This window comes from Pyrus communis, chromosome 13 (assembly GCF_041283825.1).
Source record: "Pyrus communis isolate YQ-2024b chromosome 13, ASM4128382v1, whole genome shotgun sequence".
Taxonomy (NCBI): Eukaryota; Viridiplantae; Streptophyta; class Magnoliopsida; order Rosales; family Rosaceae; genus Pyrus; species Pyrus communis.
In genome coordinates, this window is record NC_142577.1 from 17440500 (window position 1) to 17461690 (window position 21191).

Genomic DNA, 21191 nt, shown 5'->3' on the forward strand with positions numbered 1-21191 from the left:
CTTACTTCGAAATCAACCCGATGAATGGTCGATGACAACTCAAGAGTTGGTGAGTTCACCGACTCACCGGCGTTCCCTTTTGTCCGTCCCTGGCGAAAGAGAGGAGGAGAAAGGAAAAGTGGAAGAGAGAGAGAAGGTGAGAGAGAAAGGTGAGGAAGAAGGAAGGGATTGGTGGGTTGGGGCGAGGGGTGTGGCAGTGGAAGTGGTGGAGTGTGAAGAGAAATCTGGGATTTTTGTTATGTTTTTGTTTTTCTTTAATCTAATTCTTTTCTGAGAAATGAAACAATAAATATTAGGGATAATAAAGGGAGTTCATTAACAAATGCATCGGTTATATTTTCTAGAAACCGAAGTGCATTAACTCCAGGGAGTGTTGTTTTTTGCACACGTCAAATGCTGATTAGTGGTGAATATGTGTCCAGTTATTATTTGTGAGGAACACCGGCTCAGCTAGTATTATCGGAACATAGAAAAATTTCTCCTAATCAAGCCTTCCAGTTTACTTTTAGTGAAAAGAGAAAAGGAAAAAATAATTTAAATAAAAAAGAAATTGAAATGGACTCTTGTTTTTGTCCTTTAACTCAAAGTCAGATAAGGCCGCAGTTGCCATATAGCAAAAATCTAAGTATTGATTTGGTACTGAGGTGTTTTTATAAAAAATGAGTATCAAACAAATCTAAGCTCAAAAAAGTGTTTGGTAAACACTTAAAAATAATTTATTTTCACAATTTTGGATGAAAAAAGCTGAAAAAGTGAAGCAGCAAAAACGAACTTATTTTCACATTACAGCAGAAGTAGTTTTGTTTTTTTAAATAAGCTTATCCCCCACTTTCCCTTTTGAATTTTACCGCCGTAACTTTTTAAATTTCTTTTTGAGGGATTTTTTCTTGTAAATTAACATACACTGTATATCTTTAAAAGGAAAGCAGATACTGACACACACAGAAAATCATACTGTTTTGTACTAAAAATAGAAAATGCAAAAAGACACGTATACACTCATTATTATAAATTAATATAAAATGCTAAAATAACAGTATATTTATGACATATAAATCATTCTTTTACAAAATACTTAACTTAAAATATGTGCTTTTTTTTACGTAGAATCATTATTATTAATATAAAATTCTCCAATAATAGTATTATATAAGTCATTCTACTATCAAAATGTTTGGCCTTAAAACTTGTGCTTTTCTTACGCATGAGAGTATCAAAGATGTGGACTGTATGCCATATCAAGTTTATGCCGCCCTTGCGATTCACCATGAACTGAATAGATAACTACTAAACTCATCACGCTGTGTTGTTGGCATGCACTGCGTCAACGTGGCAGCCCCTGAACCTCATACCTCGGAATCTGAGCAAATGCCAAGGGAAGTAGCCTCCACGTGAACTTTGCTTCTTCAAGGACGCCTGGCACGCACTCTCTCGCTGCAACTGCAACCCCTTCTCCTTCTCCTCTCTCCTTTCTCTCTGTCTGTTAACATTTACTTGAAACTCAAACTCTCGTTCATCCTCTCTCTTCTTCTTCTTCTTCTTCTTCTTCTTCTTCTTGTCTATCTCTCTCTCTCTCTCTCTCTCTCTCTCTCTCTCTCGGTGTTTATTTGAGAAGAATCAATGGAGTCAAGGGACAACAGGTACATGGGTCTTCACAATAAATGCTTTTTCTGTAATGGGTATTTCTCAAATTCAAATTGTTGCCTTTTTATGCTGCTTCAATTCTTTAACCCCAAGTTGTTATTTTTGCAATTTTCTGATCACATATGCTATTGTATATTTGAACTTGGTATATTTCCTTTTTTTTATTTATATATTCATGTTTGATTTGTCTAAGTTAACAGATAAAACGTTGAGATTATTATTTTCTAAAATTGCTGATTAGAAACTATTGAACATATGAACACCCCTTTTGTAACCCATGCAGCAAAAGGGAACTTCTTTTGAAGTTTTTTCCTGAAAAATGAAGAAGTCTGTTCAATTTGTATTGAAAAAAAAAAATCATGTTTTTTTTTCCAAAATTCTATCCCAATCTTTAGTTATATTTTCAGATAATATGAGCCTCGAAAAATTGGTCCTGACAACAATAGGGTAGTTGAATTTTTTATTTTTTATTTTTTTGTCTTTGGCATAAAATTTTATTCTTGCAATGCATGATTTTTAAAACCTGATAAAGTTAAATCCCGTTTATATTGAATGGTTTCACTATCTATTGAATTGTACTTGTGGTTAAGTTTGTGGTTAAGTTGGGGACAATATTAATGTTGTTTAGGTGTGGGCCGTTAGACGGACTATAAACCTTTGGCACTTCAGTATGCTCATGCATCAAGATCGCTGTTGGTGGTGTACAATTTTAGTATCTGAACATTTTTACTTATCAATCCCGAATGAACTTCTCAGTCTAATTCTCAAATTCTTGCACAATAATAAATCATGGCGCGTTTTCATTTTACACCGTATGTTTCCCATGGCTCTTACCTGCACTGTGATAAATTTGCTAGCTTTATATACATTGTTAGTCCATTCCCTAACAGTTTAAGCTTTTGGGGTACAATGTCTAACATGGTATTGAAGCTATGGTTTTCAGGAGGTCTTGGGTTCAAAAACTCCAGTCGTCATTCCCCACTTCTTTGTCGGTTTACACGGTAGAGGGTGGGGATGCACTCTGTCTGTATTTCTCTTCCTCTCCTCCACGTGCAGGATAAGGCTACATGTGAGGGAGGGTGTTAGCTTGATTTACGCTGTAGGTCAATTCCGTTTACAGCTTAAGCTTTTCAAGTTCAGTGTTGTCTAACAGTATTTTGTTAATTTAATTCAAATAAAAGAAATAACAGAAGAATCTAATCAAGTACCTCAAAAACTCTATATATCAATGAAGTTTTGAAACCTGATTGAAGATGGTATTAATATCACAGGTAATAGAATTCTATGGATTTCAACTGCCAACCCCTCTGATTTGCGGTTAAATATCCTCATTGCCGATCCAGCTGAATGTGTAGGTTGCATCTATCTCATAGCAAAGGATTCATAGTTGATATAATGTGACTGATGCGCCTTGTGATGTGCTACTTTCTTTTGTCCCAGTTGGTTTGTTGTATCCTCCCAAAAAAAAAAAATTATAGTTACTTTCTCATGATAGGGTGCCTTCTTTTCTCTGGGCATTAGATTTTCAAACCCCTTTGTTGGATAATTATTGTCCCCACAGTTTTCAAAATAGAAGATAAGGGGGACTCATCACATATCTTTTATTAAAAAGCCTGGATTTTCAATGGAAAGTGAGTGTTATCTTTCTTGTAGGAACAATTTGCATGTTTGTCATGCAGAAAATGGATGCAGACAATGAGAACATAGAGCCTGTGACTGATTTGGGACTATTTCTGGGATATTTGAATCAATGCATTCGGAGAAAATTGAACGGTGATTCAGGTGCAGGTGCAAATGCAGGTTCAAGGATACACAGGGCATTCGTGGCTCCTGAGCCCCTGTCAGAATTAGTTTGGGATAAAGATAAAGGTTGTGGCTAAAATGAGCTGATTCTGTCTTTTCAAACAGAAAATCTTACTTTTCTTGGGTTGCAGGTCCAAGTAATGTCACTCTTTCACCGCCACAAAGCAATATAGGCAGGTCTACTACTGACAGGCTTACTGATGACGTGGACTTTCTAACAGCACAGACAACAGTTCATCTAACGAGAGAAGTTGCAAGTAAAGAAATGACTATGTCTCCCACAAGCGATGCTGGCGTCATGCTAATATGCAGGTCAAGCCATGAGACGGGTGAGGCCTTATTCTTAGAACTTTGTTAGTTAAGTATAAAATGAAGAGTCTTTGAGTTGTAGGACAATGAATTTGTAGTATAGGTTTGTTATATTGTTTGTTTATATATTTCCTGAGAAAATTGTTGCCGGAATTGTTGAGGATCTCCTCTTTGCAGGAAATGGTAGTAATGTGGAGGAAGTGAAAGTGGCTGTGGAAGTATCTGTTCCACATAACCAGGAGGGCAATTGCAGTCAAGCCAATGTTGAAGTACATGAAATACCTCAAATATCTGAGACCAAAGAAAATTTCATTACAAGATTGTCAGGTGAATCCTGCTATTCACATTTTCAGTGTTGCACATTTAATTCGGTAGATGAAATTTAGAAATCTCCCTGCAGCTTATGCTCAAAATACAGTAAAATTGTTCTGAGGGCTGTTTTTCAAGTATATGTTGCCTTGCCAACAACTGACTTTTTTTCTTCTTTCTGCATTACAAGTTATTGATTTGATGGTACTCACACAGGTAACGGTGACAGAGAGGGGGCTGATATCTTATTTGTCGAATCAGATCAAAAGATACCTTTTGTGGAACAAACTGAACCATTATTGGAGGATTCTGTTGGTCAGGACAGACATGCTGATGTTGGGGATCAGAAAATGCAACTTGTTTTGACTTCCAAAGTTCACCCAGTGAACGAAAGTAAAGCTTCAGATGCTCCAGTGATGAATAAAAAGGTACAAGGCAGTAGGCCTTTGGATATACTGGAGGCAACAGCTGAGAATGATATAATGAACCTTAAAGATGAACATGCTTATGCTGCAGCAAGTCAGTTTTTAGGATCAGAATCTTCCCCAGGGGTTAAGGACAGGTTCGAACAAGGTCAGGAGATGCTTCCTGGAAACGAATCTGTTCTTGACAAACACTCTCCTACTAACAGCAGCATCCATATGCATCGAAGGAAAGGCAAAGAAAAAGCGTTATCTGATGAAGATCATAATGGAAGAATGACAAAAGATAAGGATGATAGCCATGAAAGTGTTGAGAGCTGTAATAGTGTAGGATTGTTTTCGTCGGGCAAGAAGAGATGGAACTCCGAAGAAGAGTTCATTGTCGGGAGTAAAAGATTCAGAAAGCAAATTCTAGAAACTCCGATCTGCGCATCCTCTAGTAGACAAGATAGCTCCTTCATGGTTTGGATATCAAGCATGGTGAAAGGGTTTTCAAAATCAATACAAGATGAGGCACCGCCTCTTGCACTTACCCTTGCACATCCTGATCATGGAGATGAGAATCGTGATAATAAACTTATCACATGCAATTTGAACCAAGGTGATGCGGTAAAAAGTATCGGTTTCCAGACAATTTTTCAGTCCTTGTATTGCCCAACTGCAGAGCGCCAAGAAGCACAGATATTGAGTAACAATCATAAATTAGTAGATATATCAACTGAACTCGAGCCAGCTACTTCTCCAAAAGTCTGTCATGGGGAGAATATTAATTTAGGCAGAGGATTTATGCTGCCAGTTGAAAAGTTCAACAAATCTTCATCAGGACATGAAGTGCGTTCAGCAGGCAGTCAGGGGAAAGGCCATACTGGCTCCGAGGAGAAAAAGAATCCATGCAACTTTCCGTTTTATAAACGGAAAGATAGAGTTAGCCCTAATTCATCTCTGTGTAAACTCAAGAAAGGGAGGGTCGAGGATGTTGAATCTAGCTCACAATTTAAAGGGAAGACGACTGATGAATTTGGTTATAGAAGGGACCTGATGGGAAGCTTGTGGATAACTCGGTTCACTCCAAAAACACCCAGTCCATCTTTAATCACAGATCATTACAACAAGGGTGCTGATGGAGTTCTTGAGTGCTCCAACGACCACAAACATGTGGGGGACAAGGAACAGTCCGCTGGTGATTTAGTTATTGTCATTGGTAACAATCTGCAAAACTGTGCAGCTGACAATGAGGGCTCATCTGCTTTCAATAGAAATAAAGGTCAGAATGGTCAAGCGTCCATGTCCGAATTCAGCCCTATCTTACCTTCCTCTGAAGTCAGAAGTTCGGAAGTGGCTTCTGTTTTTGCTAGGAGATTGGATGCCCTTAAGAACATCACCCCATCCAGTGCATCAGGTAATGCTTCCGATGAAATTATGACGTGTTTGTTTTGTGGCATAAAAGGTCACCATGTACAAGAGTGTTCACAGATAAGAGACAGATTCAGGAATTATTAAGTAATATTAAGTCCTATAAAGGAGCATAAAATCTGCCTTATTGCATTAGATGTTTACAACAGAGTCATTGGGCGGTTGCATGACCTAATGCACCCTCAACGAGACCACCTCAAATTGAATGTAATGTTTCTTGTTTAGATTATTATTGCAGTCAGAGTGAAACGAAGTTGAATTCAAGAATTGATGGAGATATGAAGCTCCTAACTGGTAAGGAGAGTCAGTTCGATGCTTCTGTTGCTCATACATGTTTTAATGAGGACACTTCAAGAATGGAGACAGGTATCAATATGAGCTGGAATGCTAATGAGATGAGAGCCTCTAAGAAAATATCATATCGTTCAAATTCAGTTATGCAAAACAGTGCTTCAAGCTCTGTGGAAAATAAGTTGCAAGAAAATCAGATCATGCCCTCGTCACAGTTTGTCAATATGCAGATTCCAAATATACCGAAAGGAATCATCGAATCTGTGAAAAGGCTTCGCTTGTCTCGCACAGATGTTCAGAAGTAAGTTGAGCATACCAACTAGCCTCTTAGTAGTAATTTTTATTTTCTTGTCAAATATTTTAGGAACAAATTTTCTTGAATATACTGTAGATATCAACATAGCATGCAAACTAGGTATGTTTATATAAATCTTGAATTGGATATTCTCATACGATCATGAACCATCAAAAAATCTGATCAAGAGTCAAATACAGATAACTAGGTACAACTAAAAGGAATATTTAAGCAGCTTTATCCTCGTGTAACTTGTTCTTATGTGTAATTTGTATTTTCCGGAATTAGATGGATGGATTCCCGCATGTCACTCTCACAACTCGAGGGGTTTTTCCTCCGCCTGCGGCTTGGGAAGTGGGAAGAAGGACTTGGAGGAACTGGATACTATGTGTCTTGCATAACTGGTATGACCAGAATTAAACCATGCTTGTTTATTAGCTTTGCCTAAAAACTTCCTTTGATAACTAAGTTGATGTTTCTCCTGAGTTCTTTTTTGTTCATTTTTATTTCCATTGTCCACAGGCTCTCAGAAAGAGAGTTGTCCACAGAATGTGAAAGACTCTATAGCTGTTATTGTTGGGGGGATAAGATGTATGGTTAAGAGCAAACATGTATCCAACAACGATTTCCACGAGGTAATTATAATCTGACTTGCTAACGAGTTACGACTTGATTCAACTCTGTGTGTGATGCATTCCCACTATTAGGGTTTCTATTTTGGGTTGTCCGTATAGCCCTTAGTAGTGCTAGGACTATATGGTTTATGAGATTGTGTTACTTTCTTTTGGACTTTCACTTATGCCCTACTCTACAACAATTAACTAGGGTTTTGTCATAACAAGATCACTATCATCGATTCACCACATAAATATGTTAGAAACTTTCTTGTCACCGAAGTTCTATTTTCTTGCTGATTTCACCTCCTCATATATCGCAGGATGAGCTGAGGGCATGGTGGTCTGCTGCCTCAAAGAGCAGTGGCAAGATTCCGTGTGAAGAAGATTTGAGAGAAAAGGTAAAGAGAAAACGAATGTTAGGCTTGTAGTTTTTTCGGTATTTATAAATTTCAACTTGGTTTGAACTTTCTCTTGCAAACAAGAGTGATAAGATCTGCCGGAAGTCTTCTGTACATAGTTATTCTGAAATTTTTACCTTGGATATTTTTTTGTGTACATGAAGAGCATTCTGCAGTTTAAACTATGAAATAGTATTCAACTGAAATTATAAGAGTTTAAGGATTCTTTTGGCTATGTCAATCAGTGTCGCTATACTGTCGGCATTGATCTGTGTGGATACTTAAATGTACACAAATTATTACATAAGTGGCCTTGGATAGGGTTTTCAAACGAAAGTTGTCGACTTCCAAATGCCTCCAGTGTGAAAGCTTACATAGTCCGGGTTCACTCCTATCTCAATCCTCCCGTAATATGTAGTCACGTGAGGAACAGGAGATAAATGAGATAGGTAGAGGGGGTAGGGACCCATTGCAGGCGTTTAGGGTGCTTAATACACTGAGTTTTTATTGTTAGATTCTTGGTCAAGGATCCAGTGACTAAGATTTAAAGTCAACAAAATTGGTGTATATAATATACGAGGCCATGGTAGAATTTTTGTGGATGATGTATTGCAACCATTTGTCAAAATTAAAATGCTGTAGATTAAAATGAGATCATACGTTATAATGGAGTGATCAAATTTTACAAACTCAATGCATGGAATAGCATTTTGGGGAGAAGAGGTTGGCGTTTCGAGCAGTGACAACTAATATATTTTTCCAAGAACTCGACTCCAAATGGAAATAGTAAGATGTCAAACTACTTATAAATGTGGGAGTAAATATATGGCCTTATCAGCACGAACAAATACCCCAGATGAGGTTGTCCCGTTGGCCGGAATCGATCAATGGAAATGTTGATAAGTAAAGAAATAGAGGTACAATATTTTACGGAGGGACTAACCTAATTACTTCCTTAAATTGTTCGAGAAATTTGCCAGCATCTTTTTTGAATGATGTAGTGGAGAAATTTTTCAGCATATGTAATTATACAAGTGGAGGGATACTAAAAAATATATCATCTGTTCATTTGTATTTTGACAAGCAATGTACCAACTAGCCTCTCAATAGTAATTTTTATTTTCTTCTCAAATATTTTAAGAAGAAATTTCATGAATATACTGTAGATATCAACATAGCATGCAAACTACGTATGTTCAAATAAATCTTCAATTGGATATTCTCATACGATCCTGAACCTTCGGGAAATCTGACCAAGAATCAAATACAGATAACTCGGTCCAACTAAAAGGAATATTTAAGCAGCTGTATCCTTGTTTAACTTGTTCTCATGTGTAATTTGTATTTTCTGGAATCAGATGGATGGATTTCCGCACATCACTCTCACAACTCGAGGGGTTTTTCCTGCGCCTGCGGCTTGGAAGTGAGAAAAAGGACTTGGGGGAACTGCATACTATGTATCTTGCTTAACTGGTATGACGAGATTTATAAATCATGCTTGTTTATTAGCTTTACCATAAATGACTGTGTAGTCTAGTGTACTTCTTTGATAACTAAGTTGATGGTTCTCCCTACTAACAGAATTGGAATGATGCCATCGATGAATCTCAACGAAAGATTAAACCTTGTAGAGAAAGATTGAAAGAGAAACAGAGAAACAGAGAGAAAAGGGGCTCTGAGAGAGAGAATAGAAGCTGAAATGGTTTTTCATTAAGTGAGAAGTAAAGCAATACACTAGTATATATGCATAGCCAACGGAGTATGAACAAAACGATAAATTTATATATGCTAATAAATAATAAATACGAATAAATAATTTAACAGAGTATGAACAAAACGAAATAATATTAAACAAACAAATTGAAGATCGAGGTTTGCATACTGCAATGTCCTTGAAACATAAATTTTGTCCCTACTCAGTGTTTGTAGTTCTACGAATGTCTGCTTCACCAGGATTCAAGGATCTAAGTCAGAATTCCAACACTGGAAAACTTGACTTCTGGCGAATTTCTTTGTGGTTTTCTTAGTAAGAATGTTTGGGATTGTAGAAGAAGAATTTTATTTTTCTGTGTTCTAAATGTCAAGCAGATGGATGTATATATAATAGGTTTATAGATGTTCGCAACAGGTTTGAGAATGAGATGCATCTGTTGGAAGACATCTTTTCAGAAGGGTGCTTTGCTTTCTGATGTTCTTTCATCACTTCAAACTTCATCTGAAAAGATGAGTCTTGATATAATAAATAATTAATTAATTAAAGAATTTAATTATTGGAGTCTGAGTCCAAGAGCCCTAAGGCCCAAGGTCCATCTTTTGGTAATTAATTATATATTAATTATCAATTAATTAGTACATCTCAAAGCTCAACTCCAAGGTTGAGCTCAATTTTATTCCTCATGGTCTATCACTCTAATCACTTTTTATAATGGACAAAGCCTTATAAAGTGAGGGAACCTTTTGGTAGTAACCAATGTGGGACAATGAAATTTCTAGTCAAAAATTTCAACAATACCCCACATTTGAGTTGAAATTTCATTCAACCACCACCAATTTACTTATAACACCCCACATTGAATGCAAATGTAAATGCAAATGTATGACTAGGTTGCCTAAAACTGAAAGAGAATAGACATGATATGCATCGAGTGAAGTGTCTTTTGGACTTGAACTTACCCTAGTGAAAACATATCGGGTCTACTTGGTGACGCAGTGGAACATCTTGAACTGTTCACCGTAGTAGTAAACCGAGATAATATGCTACACACATATCATGTCTGCCACACATCAATTCATACAATTATGTTAATTTTGGCCCTGAACAGACCCAGATTTCGTATTAACTTTAGAGAATTTAGCCATTTCAATTCTCTAAATGCGGTCCCATTTACTCCTATATATGTTACATTAATTAAGAATAGTCTGCCATATTCCTTTTGATAACAAGATATTAATGTTATTAAATGTATAAAACATAACCCCTCGAACTTCAACAGACAACACACATTTTATCATAAGAATGGGTAAGTTGTGTGTTTAACTTTTGAATCAAACTCAACCAGTTTTCCTATTGAACCTAGACCATGGGATTTTCAATCAACTAGGTTAGGTTTCAGCCCAGTCCGATTCTTTGAATTGTCTTAAGACCCATTCTCCTCGATGTAAATAATATTTGCTCTCTTGGTAGGCCTTTTGTCAAAGGATCATCTATATTTTCCTTTGACTTTACATAATCAATGGATATTATTCCACTAGAGAGCAAATTCTTAAGAGTATTATGCTGACGCTTAATGTGTCGTGACTTGCTATTGTAAACATGACTTTTGGTCCTTGATTGCGCGGCCATACTATCACAATGTATACATGTAGTAGTTAAAATGTGCAGCGACAATTCCCTGAAAAAAAAACTAAACATGTTAAACAATAGATTGAAATAATTATGACACAACGAAGTTAGAAATCAGATTACAAAAAATGGATCCAAAAAAGATCAGTGATCAACCAAATGAAAGCGGTGAGAGAACCTATCCTAATCATGTCCTCATCATCTACCTCCTTCTCTACTGGTTCCTTCTCTCATTACAAGAAAACCATCAAACCCGATTCAATTCCTCATCACAACTCACAACATATTCTAATTAAAATTTGCAGTAAAAAAAAAAAAAGTTAATTAATTTTTTTCCATTTTAAAATCGAAGAAAGAAAATCCACAGATTTAAATAACCATGCGAATCTTACCCTCAAATGTTTTATAAGCACATAAACTATCCAAGATGTACAACCAAAAATATGAAAGGGTAAATAACAAAGCTCAAAAACCATAGCACAAAATTGTCAAAAACAGGATAAAAATAGCTAAAAACATATAAACTACTTAGTGTATTTCAGGATTTTATTTTCAACATATAAACTACTTATGTTGTGGTTTATCAATGTGTTCTTAGTGTATTTCAAGTGTTTATTTTCATAACTGAATTTGTAATACTACCCTCTCCCTCCTAGCATGAATAAGTTAAATGAACTTAGAAGACATGTTCCACAACACCACACCGGCAAGGCTACAAGGCTGCAAACCTGCAAGACATGTTCTACTACCCTCCCTCCTACCATGAACAAGTTATAATAACAAAAAAATAAAATAAAATAAATAATAAATAAAAAACACACGCATACACACATCAACAATCCCAGATCACAAATTCTGATGCAATCAAATTAATCTCCTACCTACCTACTCATTTGTCAAATTCTACACATTGAAAAAAACCACTGCTCTCATTAAATCAAAACTCCCAAACCCAATTCAATCTCTCTTCACAACTCACAACATAAGATAATTAAAATTTTACGGCCAAAAAAAGTTCAAATTTTAACATTTTAAAATTGAAAAAAAAGCTAAACCCGCAAATTTAAATGATTATGTAAATCTCACCCTCAAATGTTTTAGAATCACAGAAGCTATCCAATATGTTGAGGGCATGGGGTGTTACCAAAAATTGCAAACAACTATAAGCAATTATCAAAGCATTAGATTTCGAGCGACCAGAAAGTAATTAATTATAAGAATCAAAGCAGATTAGAACTCTAATTATAAAGCAACTATCAACGCATGAAATAATCCTAAAATTACAAATTCCTAAAATTTTCTAGAACCCTAATTCCTAACTTTACTAGATTAAGTAAATTGAAAAATGACCTCAGAGAGAGGGTTGTCGGAGGGAGATAGGAGAGAAAGGTTACATGAGAGAGAGTTTACAGAGAGGAAGAGCTAAGGGGAAAGTGTTTGCGACTTCAGTTAAATCCCGAGGTTCTTGCACAACAAATAGAAAGGCATTCATCGTGCAAAAAATTTAAATTTTCACGAAATTATTTTCGTGCCTGCCCAAAAAGTCAAATTTTCACCTCCTTGCGCGATGAAAAAGAATGTAGTCGTCATGCAAAGAACATTTGCGTGACGAATACCTTTATGTTTGCCGCGCAATGAGCTGAAAATTTAATTTACCCGGGTCATTTTTTTTTAATTTAAATTTATTCAAATAAAAACAAATTATTTATAACATAAGATAAATAAATTACAAAAAATATCATTTAATATGCTTTACAAAGCAAGCCACAAATAAATTGCATTATTCATCATCTAAACTATAATAACTTTCACAATCGTTGCTATCATCATTTTCAGTCTCCCATTCCTCCTCCTCGATAGCTACGTCACCATCGTCATTCGGGCCCATTACAACATCGTATCGCGGAAGATTATCGAGGTCAATTGTAATTGACTGAATCAGTATTTCGATTGAAGCCACTCCTTGTATCTGAAACGGTTCTTGGATAAGATTTGTATCTCGAAGTGTTTCCGCATCATTTTCTATTGAAGATTCTAAACGTTGGTCAGCAATGTTGTCAACGTCATCGTCAGTAGGGTCTTATTATGGTATAGTATACACATTCATCTGATCCATCTTTTGAACAACTTTCCAACCTCTCCCAGCTTTAGGGTCATCTAGATACACAATCTGTTTTGCCATGTTTGCCAAAATTTAAGGGTTATCATCGTACCCAATTCTGTTAGTGTCACAGATAGTAAGCCATGGTCAATTTTAACATTTCCCTGCCTATTTGGGTTTGTATCAAACCATCAACACTTAAACATGATCACATGGCATCGGTCTTTGTAAAGCAATTACACGACACTTGTTAGTTTACCATAGAAATCAATGTCTGTACTTTCGCCTCCACCTGAGACATTGGACATTGTTGTTTTGTGTACACAACTTGTCATCTCATGCAACCCCCAAAAACTTGATGTCATTAACATGGCAACCCGAGAACAAATCAGGGCGAATCAGTCTGAACGCCAAGTTATATAACTCTTTACTGTAAGTGGGGGAATTCGATTCTTTCAATTGATTCACCTAACATTATACAAAAACTTACACCTATTAGTTTGAGAAAATTAAATACTACAGTATATATGTTAAATACAAAACACTTATAACTTACATATTCGAGAAACCACTGTGGAAACAATTCATGATGTTTCTTGGCAAACAAATGTGATGGATGTTCTCACTTCGGGCTGGTTTGGTATTGCTGTGCTTTGAAAAAAAACTGTTTCTGCTGTGCTGTGAGAATAAGCAGCTGTGAAATAAAGTAGCTGAGTGTTTGGTAAACTTTTTTATAAAAATGCGTTTGAAAAAAAAAAAAAAAAAGCAGTATTATAGTGTTTGGTAAACTTTTATGTAAAATAGATGTGAAAAAAAGCCGATTTTTCAAAGCTGGGTTTTGCAGCTTCTTGTTTTTGGCTTTTTTTCACCCAAAACTGTGAAAAAAAGCTGTAGCTGAATGTTTACCAAACACAAAAACAACTCCCAGCTTTTTTTTATACCAGCTTTTTTTAGAATCACCTCAGTACCAAACCATGCCTTCATCATCTCTTCATGCTCATCTTGGTATGATATTGTCTCGTCACAATTGTTTAGTACAAACCAATGCGCTACCTCCATGTCATTTTTGGAAACCGACTCGCCTCGTACAGGATCTCCAAAGGGTCTTGTGTTTTGGGCAAAAATAGAAAGTTTCTCCTTTCTCACACCCGCGGTCATTATTGCATTGAGGACGATTGAAAGTCGTCTCCACATATTTTAAATACATTCCACAAAATGTAAGTGACTCATTTTGAACCTCAGCTTCTATAATTAATCCTTCAGGCTTCGTCCTGTCACGTACACTTTTTTTCAACTTCCCGAGAAGCTTGCCAAAATAAAATGATACGATACAAATTAGTAAGCGTCATTAATAATGAATAAACAAATGATGAGGATTATATACCTTTCTATTGGATACATTCAACGATAGTTGATAGGACCAGTAGGCAATGCCTCTTCTGGCAAGTGAACCATCACGTAGATCATACTTGTGAAGAAAGCTGGAGGAAATATCATCTTAAACTTGCATAAGACTTGGACAATTCATGGCGCAACTGATTCACGTCCATTTTTTGCAAAGTTCTTGACGTCAGTTAGGAAAAAAAATCTTGACAACAACATGATTAGCTTCACTACATCTTCTGGCAATAGGGGTCGAATACCCACAAAAAGTAAGCGTTGCATAACCACATGGTAGTCATGGCTCTTTAGTCCAACAAATTTACCCCCATCAACATTCACGCAACGCACGATATTGGAAGCATACCTATCGAGAAACTTTACAGCCGATAAAAACTTTAAAAACTTTTTTTTGTCATTCGGTTTCATGGAAAAAAATGCAAGATCCCTTATGGCTTTATCATTGTCCTATTCATCCATAAACCCCTTCGTATTCCCATTCATTCCAAATCAACATGAGCTTTGATCATGTCCTTTGTCTTGCCCTCGATGTCTAGAATGGTGCCCGCTAATGTGTCAAATACATTTTTCTCAACATGCATAACGTCGAGGTTATGTCTCAATTTTAGTTTCGACCAATACGAGAGCTTAAAAAACATAGACTTGTGTGTCTAGTTCATATGTGTAGAAGGTCTAGTCCTACTCATTGTTTTCCCGAACGGAGTAAAATCCAAACGGTTAAGTTGTTCCAAAATCTGATCACCGAACCATTCTCTAGGTCTGAGGCTAGGCTCTGTTTTCCCATCAAACTCTTTATCCTTTTCCTGCCACTCATGGTCCCATGGCAACCATCTCCGATGACCAAGGTAACAAATTTTTTTGGCATGCCAACTAGATGTTACATCATCTTTGCATACAAAGCATGCCATATAACCTATAGTGCTTCACCCAAAAACCATTACATATGCGGGAAAATAGATCAAAGTCCACATAACTGCTGCCCGTAAAGTGAACTTCTTCCCAATACACTTATTGTACGTGCACACACCATTTGTCCATAAATCCTTTAACTCATCAACCAACAACCTGAAGTAAACGTCGATTGACCTACTAGGATCCTCAGTTATCAAAGAGTGATCATCATGTATTCTTTTTTCATGCATTTCCAAGGCGGCAAATTATATGGAAATACAAAAATCGGCCAAGTGCTATGGTGTTGGTTTAGAACCCCGAATGGATTGAATCCATCAGTGGCGAGTCCCAATCTAACATACCAGAGATCAGCAGCAAACTCAAGGAACGTTCAATCGAACTTTTCCATGCCTCCCCATCTGCAAGATGCCTCATCACATCGTCGTCTACCCGTTTTTCCTTATTCCATCTCATGTTGGTCGCTGTATGCATCAACATATACAATCATTGCAACCTAGGTTTCAAAGGCAAATAACGCATGAACTTTTGTGGGATCTTAGTCGTTATATTCTGAGATGTCATTTTGAACCTCAACTCATTGCATACTGGGCATTTATCCAATGCTTTATTTTCTTTGTAAAATAAAATACAATTGTTTTTGCAAGAGTGAATTTTTTCATTACCCAATCCAAACCATTCAACACCTTTTGCACATGTCTATGGTCTTTCGGCAAACAATTGTCCTTTGGAACATTCTCTTGAAAACCCCTAAAAAGTAATCGAAACACTAGTTTGACATACGATACTTTATTTTTCCGTGCATTAGTTCCACAATGGTCATGAGAACCAAAAAGCTCTCACACCCCAGGTATAACTCTTGGCTGGCATTTTTTAATAGTTTTTCATATTGTTTGAACTTTGCACTGTCCATTAGTGTAGGCACGTCATCTTCCCCTTCCTGATTGGTGTTTGTCGATGTAAATGGAAAAACATCATTTATAATATCCATGACTTGTTCATTAGGGTCCACATTAGGTTCAACATTGCCCACTCTTGTGGCGTTTGAAGACGAAGCATTGTCTAATTGTTCCCCACCATTCCATTCCTTACTAAATGAAATCGAACATTTTCAATTGTGTTCTTTAACGTGTTGTTACACCTCTTACATGGACACCAGATTCTAATTGCACCCGGGTTGTGTGTACATGCAAAGTCAATAAAATCCTCGATTCCATCCTAGTATTCGTCCGCGCATCTATTCGGGTTCTGTATCCACGTTTTGTCCATAATTCCTGCAACTACAATAATAGTACAACAATCACAACAACTTCATACAAATGATATTGTCACCTTATGCCTCCAGTAAGAACCCTATCCCATTCAGGAATGCAAAGTTATGTCATGTAATTTACGGCTACATTAGATTAGATTTTGACGTGGAGGAATTTCAACAGCATCTCGGTACAGTTCTTCAAATGGACGACGTAGATATGAAATATCTATGTGCCACCCGAAGAAGTACAGAGATGACACTGAAATCTCCACAACCGAAACTTAATCCTTCAACCATAAACTATGCGCCATAACTGTGCATTCCTAAACTGTCCAAATAATGGGACAATTCAAGAATCAATTGGACCGCAGTCATGCTTTCGCATCCATGCGCGAAATCCAACTAATCCTCGAACGGGAAACTAAGTTTTACTATAAAAAAAAAAAAAAAAAAAAAAAAAGTATGAAGTTAATTATAATTAACTCTATACATGACAACACATAATTTAATTAATTTTATATTTTTTAAAAATAAAACAAAGAAAACACCTTCTAAATCGTTCTCCACCAATCACTAATCACACACAATATCCCCATAGATAACGAATTTGATGGTGTTAGTATGAATTTACATAAAAACTTTTACCCTAACAAAAAAAAATGCTTACCAGACACACCAAGATAGCTCGATCAACCTAGAGAAGAAGATGGAGGGAGTATTAGATAATGAAATTGAGAGAAAATGGAAGTGGCGGATTACGAATTGAAGAAAAACGAAGGGGGAGGAGGTGCATAGGTGGATTATGTAGTTTTACTGCAGTTTTTGCCTCTGCAGCTGAATCCAGATTATAAGGATTACTTTTGCATGAATGATTTTGTGCGACGAATATAGTGTTCGTCGCACAAAGTATATTTGCAACTACTGTATTATTTGTTGCGCAAGTTTACATTTTATTTTTATTTTTTTTGTTTGCTTTATAATCTATTAATGTAACAAGTTGTGCGACGAATACTCCGTTGGTCGAGCAACATGCATATTTTTTTTAAAAAAAATTTCATTTTTTCCGTTTTCTTTTTAACTAATGTAAATTTTTATTTAATCTAAATAAAAAAAAGTCAAACCTAATTAAACATTACCAAAATATTTAATAAAACTATTTTATTATCCGAAATACATATTATAACTTATATGAATATTAATAGTAATCCATATTACTTAAATTTATTAATAAAAGTCAAATATAACGTCGAAATAAATCTTATTTCATAAAAAACAAAATACACAAATAAACTTCAATCCTCCTCTTCCAGGGCATCAGCAGGGGCATCAAGAACTCCCCCATGCTCCATATCCCACAGCACATCAAACTTCCACTGCCGGAAATGCATCTTGAAAAGGTCATCCAGATACTTCCGCTGCTTCTCATCGGTTTCATCTACATCCCAATGAACCTATATCAATGCCAATAACAATAAATTAGTAATTTAAAAATACTACTTTTTAACAAAAATAATTATACTTTCTTTAATACAAACTTACCGATAACTCCCCAACCATGGATTTCTTCAACTCCTCAAGCACCATTTTTCAAGACTCAAACTCGGTAAAACATTAGCTCCGCACCAAACCCCCAATATCAAACATAAGTTCAGCATACGCATCAACCCTACTTTTGTCTTCAAAGTCGAGCACTAGCTTGCGACGATACCTCTCTATTCGCAACACACATTTTGTCATATCTGAACTTGTGTTTATATAGAACCCGTAATACTTTGTGCAACGAACCACTTCGTTGCGCAAAATGTGTTATAAATGCACACTAAATGGGAGTGGTTGAAGGGTATCTAACCATTTAATGAAACTTTGCGCGACAAATATGTGGAAATTTTTGTCGAGTAAACATTTGGCTGAAAAAAAAAAAATTTCCCACTTTTTCTTGCGCGACGACCACATGTGCTCATCACGCAAAGTATTCTTACGCGACGAATATTTTCATCGCATAAAGTTTTTTGTATTTTTTTTTTTTCTTATCCTGCCATTTTTGCGTGACCAATATATGTTTTCGTCACGCAAGCTATTTTTTCTACTATTGTTGATTGGGTTTCTATTTCAAGGATTCTAAAACCAAACCGAAACACTATAAAATGACACCATTGTATGTTTAATTTAATTCTAGGACACACTTCTTGATGTGTTCCCTCTTTCTGATCGTCTCATAGGAGTTCTTGCTTGCACATTTCTCTTCCTAGCGCTATGTTTACCCTTTTGCTTTGCTAGATGCTCGCCTTGTTCTGCTACCCTTAGAGCAGCTCGGCCAACGTCATAAAAAAAAAAAAAAAATTTAAAAAAAAACTAGTGAACTCCATGAGAAAGATCTTGTGAGATTTTTGCATCCAACTCCCTGAATTAGAATTTTGTATAGCCCCCACTGCAAACTTCACATAAATTAGAACATTGAAAATTTTGTGTAAAGACGTATCAATAATTAAACATATATATATATATATATATATATATATATATATATTATCTAAAGCAAGCATTGCCCAATCCCCTAAAACATATACACTGTTAACAAATATAAAGTATCAAAGACAAGGAATCTGCAAAATAATTGTAAATCAGAATATTGATATGTGGAATTCGGAGCACATTTATCAAATCTCTATGTGTTTTCCTTTCTTTTCTTTTCAAATGACTAATTTCTAAAAAAAAAAAAAAATAAAGAATGAAAAAACTGAATTGAACCGAAATTAAACCGAACCAAATGAAACGAAAACAAACTAAACCAAACCAAATCGAATGATACTTTTGGTTTGGTTTTTGGTTTCGACCAAAAACTGAACCGATTCAAACCGAACCCAGCCTTAGAGTAAATGACACATGTCCTTTCTCTTTTATTGGTTGTTTCTTTTTTGTTCATTTTTATTTCTGGGGTCCAATGGCTCTCAGAAAGAGAGTTGTCCACAGAATGTGAACAGACTCCGTAGCTATTGTTGATTTTGGTGTGGGGGGGGGGGGGGGGGGGGTTGTGGGGTGTTGGGGTGGTGGTGGGTGGGTGTCGGTGGGATCAGATATGTGGTTTAAGAGCAAGTATGCATCCAACAACGATTTCCATGAGGTAATTATAATCTGACTCGCGACGAGTTTCGACTTAATTCAACTATGAGTGTGTGATGCATTCCCACTTTTAGGGTTTTTTTTTGGTCTTCTATTTCATTGATATTAATGAGGTGGACCCTTTCTTAAAACGTTCTGTATTTTGGGTTGTCCTTGTAGCCCTTGGTTGTGTTCGGACTTTATGGTTTATGAGATTGTGTCACTTTCTTTTGGACTTCTCACGTATGGTCTACTCTACAACTATTAACTAGGGTTTTGTCATAACAAGATCACGATCATCGATTCACCGTAATCCTGGCAAGTGCACATAAAGATGTTAGAAACTTTCTTGTCACCGATGTTCTATTTTCTTGCTGATTTCACCTCCTCATATATCGCTGGACGAGCTGAGGGCATGGTGGTCTGCTGCCTCAAAGGGCAGTGGCAATATTCCGTCTGAAGAAGATTTGAGAAAAAAAGGTAAAGAGAAAACGAATGTTAGGCTTGTAGTTTTCGGCATTTATAATTTCGACTTGGTTTGAATTTTCTCTTGCAAAATCAAGAGTGATAAGATCTGCCGGAAGTCTTCTGTACATAGTTGTGGAGTCATAAATAATTGAGAAAAATATAGAGATGACACGTGGAATCTAGGATGAAAAAGACAAAATTACCCTCGAGATATACCTAAGCTTCTACGTGCAAGTAGCGAACAATTATAGCTCAATCAAGGTCAAAAGTGATCAAAATAGGTATTTATTCAAATCCTATTTCATCCATCCTCATTAAATCTTCCTTACAAGGTAACTCCCAAAATTATTTCTTCCAAATTATATTAATTAGTTAATTAATTGATTTATTACTCAATTAATTTATTAATTAGCTAATTGATTGTAATTAACACCAAATGTGGCCGGTCTCCATTCTCCTAATAGGGCCGACCACACCCCTATAAATACGACCTCATTTTCTCTAAAAACTTAAGTTGTATCCTCTTGTAAAATTCTTTAAATATTTTTGCCTCAAAATTCTAATTTTGGCATCGGAGGTTCTTCGGCCAAAGCCCCCCTCCAATTCATCGTGGGCACATGAGGCTCTTGGCCTTGACTTAAGGTGTTAATTGTTTTTGTAGGTGCATTTTCGTTCAAGAACAAGAAGGAAAATATTTGCATCCACAATAGCTATTCCGAAATTTTTACCTTGGATATTTTTGTGTGTACATGAAGAGCACTCTGCAGTTGAAACTATGAATTGTATCAACTGAAATTACACAGAGAGTCCAAGGATTCTTTTGGCTATGTCAATCGTTATCGCTATACTGCGGCATTGATCTGCGTGGATATGAAAGCTACACAAAATATTGGATAAAGTGGCCCTGAATAGAGTTTTCCAAACGAAAGTTGTCAACTTTCAACTACATATATACACACACACACACACACACACACACGCACACATATATATAGATGTATATGCGTCTCAATGTGAAGTAAACTTACATATTCTGGGTTCGTACCAATCTCAATCATCTTGTGATATGTAGAATAAATGAGATAGGTAGAGGGGGTAGGAACCCGTTGCAGGC

At 36.2% G+C, this 21191-nt stretch overlaps 1 protein-coding gene across 10 annotated transcripts; it reads left to right on the forward strand.

The window, feature by feature from the left end:
- The first annotated feature begins 1387 nt into the window (after positions 1–1387).
- Positions 1388–20166, forward strand: LOC137736972 (uncharacterized). Of its 10 annotated transcripts, none has more exons than XM_088682692.1 (11): positions 1402–1640; positions 2588–2743; positions 2916–2995; positions 3324–3513; positions 3579–3776; positions 3934–4083; positions 4282–5886; positions 6126–6492; positions 6775–6890; positions 7009–7120; positions 20010–20166. In XM_088682692.1, exons 4-11 carry the CDS (start codon positions 3327–3329, stop codon positions 20149–20151), a joined length of 2877 nt encoding a protein of 958 aa, XP_088538818.1. In that variant the 5' UTR covers positions 1402–1640; positions 2588–2743; positions 2916–2995; positions 3324–3326; the 3' UTR covers positions 20152–20166. The 10 variants fall into 10 exon arrangements, with proteins under 10 accessions (XP_088538817.1, XP_088538823.1, XP_088538822.1 ...); XM_088682690.1 differs by lacking the exon at positions 20010–20166 and adding an exon at positions 7424–7736 and having other exon boundaries at positions 1403–1640; positions 2575–2747; positions 7009–7121; XM_088682693.1 differs by lacking the exon at positions 20010–20166 and adding an exon at positions 7424–7736 and having other exon boundaries at positions 1406–1640; positions 2273–2743; positions 7009–7121.
- Positions 20167–21191: the final 1025 nt, after the last annotated feature.

Excerpts from the sequence above, each read along its gene's own strand:
- LOC137736972 (XM_088682690.1), top strand. The coding sequence starts at position 1,621 with ATGGAGTCAAGGGACAACAG. Across the intron at positions 2,996-3,323 it reads TTGCCGATCCAGCTGAATGT|AAAATGGATGCAGACAATGA; the intron begins GTAGGTTGCATC and ends TTTGTCATGCAG. Across the intron at positions 3,777-3,933 it reads CAGGTCAAGCCATGAGACGG|GAAATGGTAGTAATGTGGAG; the intron begins GTGAGGCCTTAT and ends TCCTCTTTGCAG.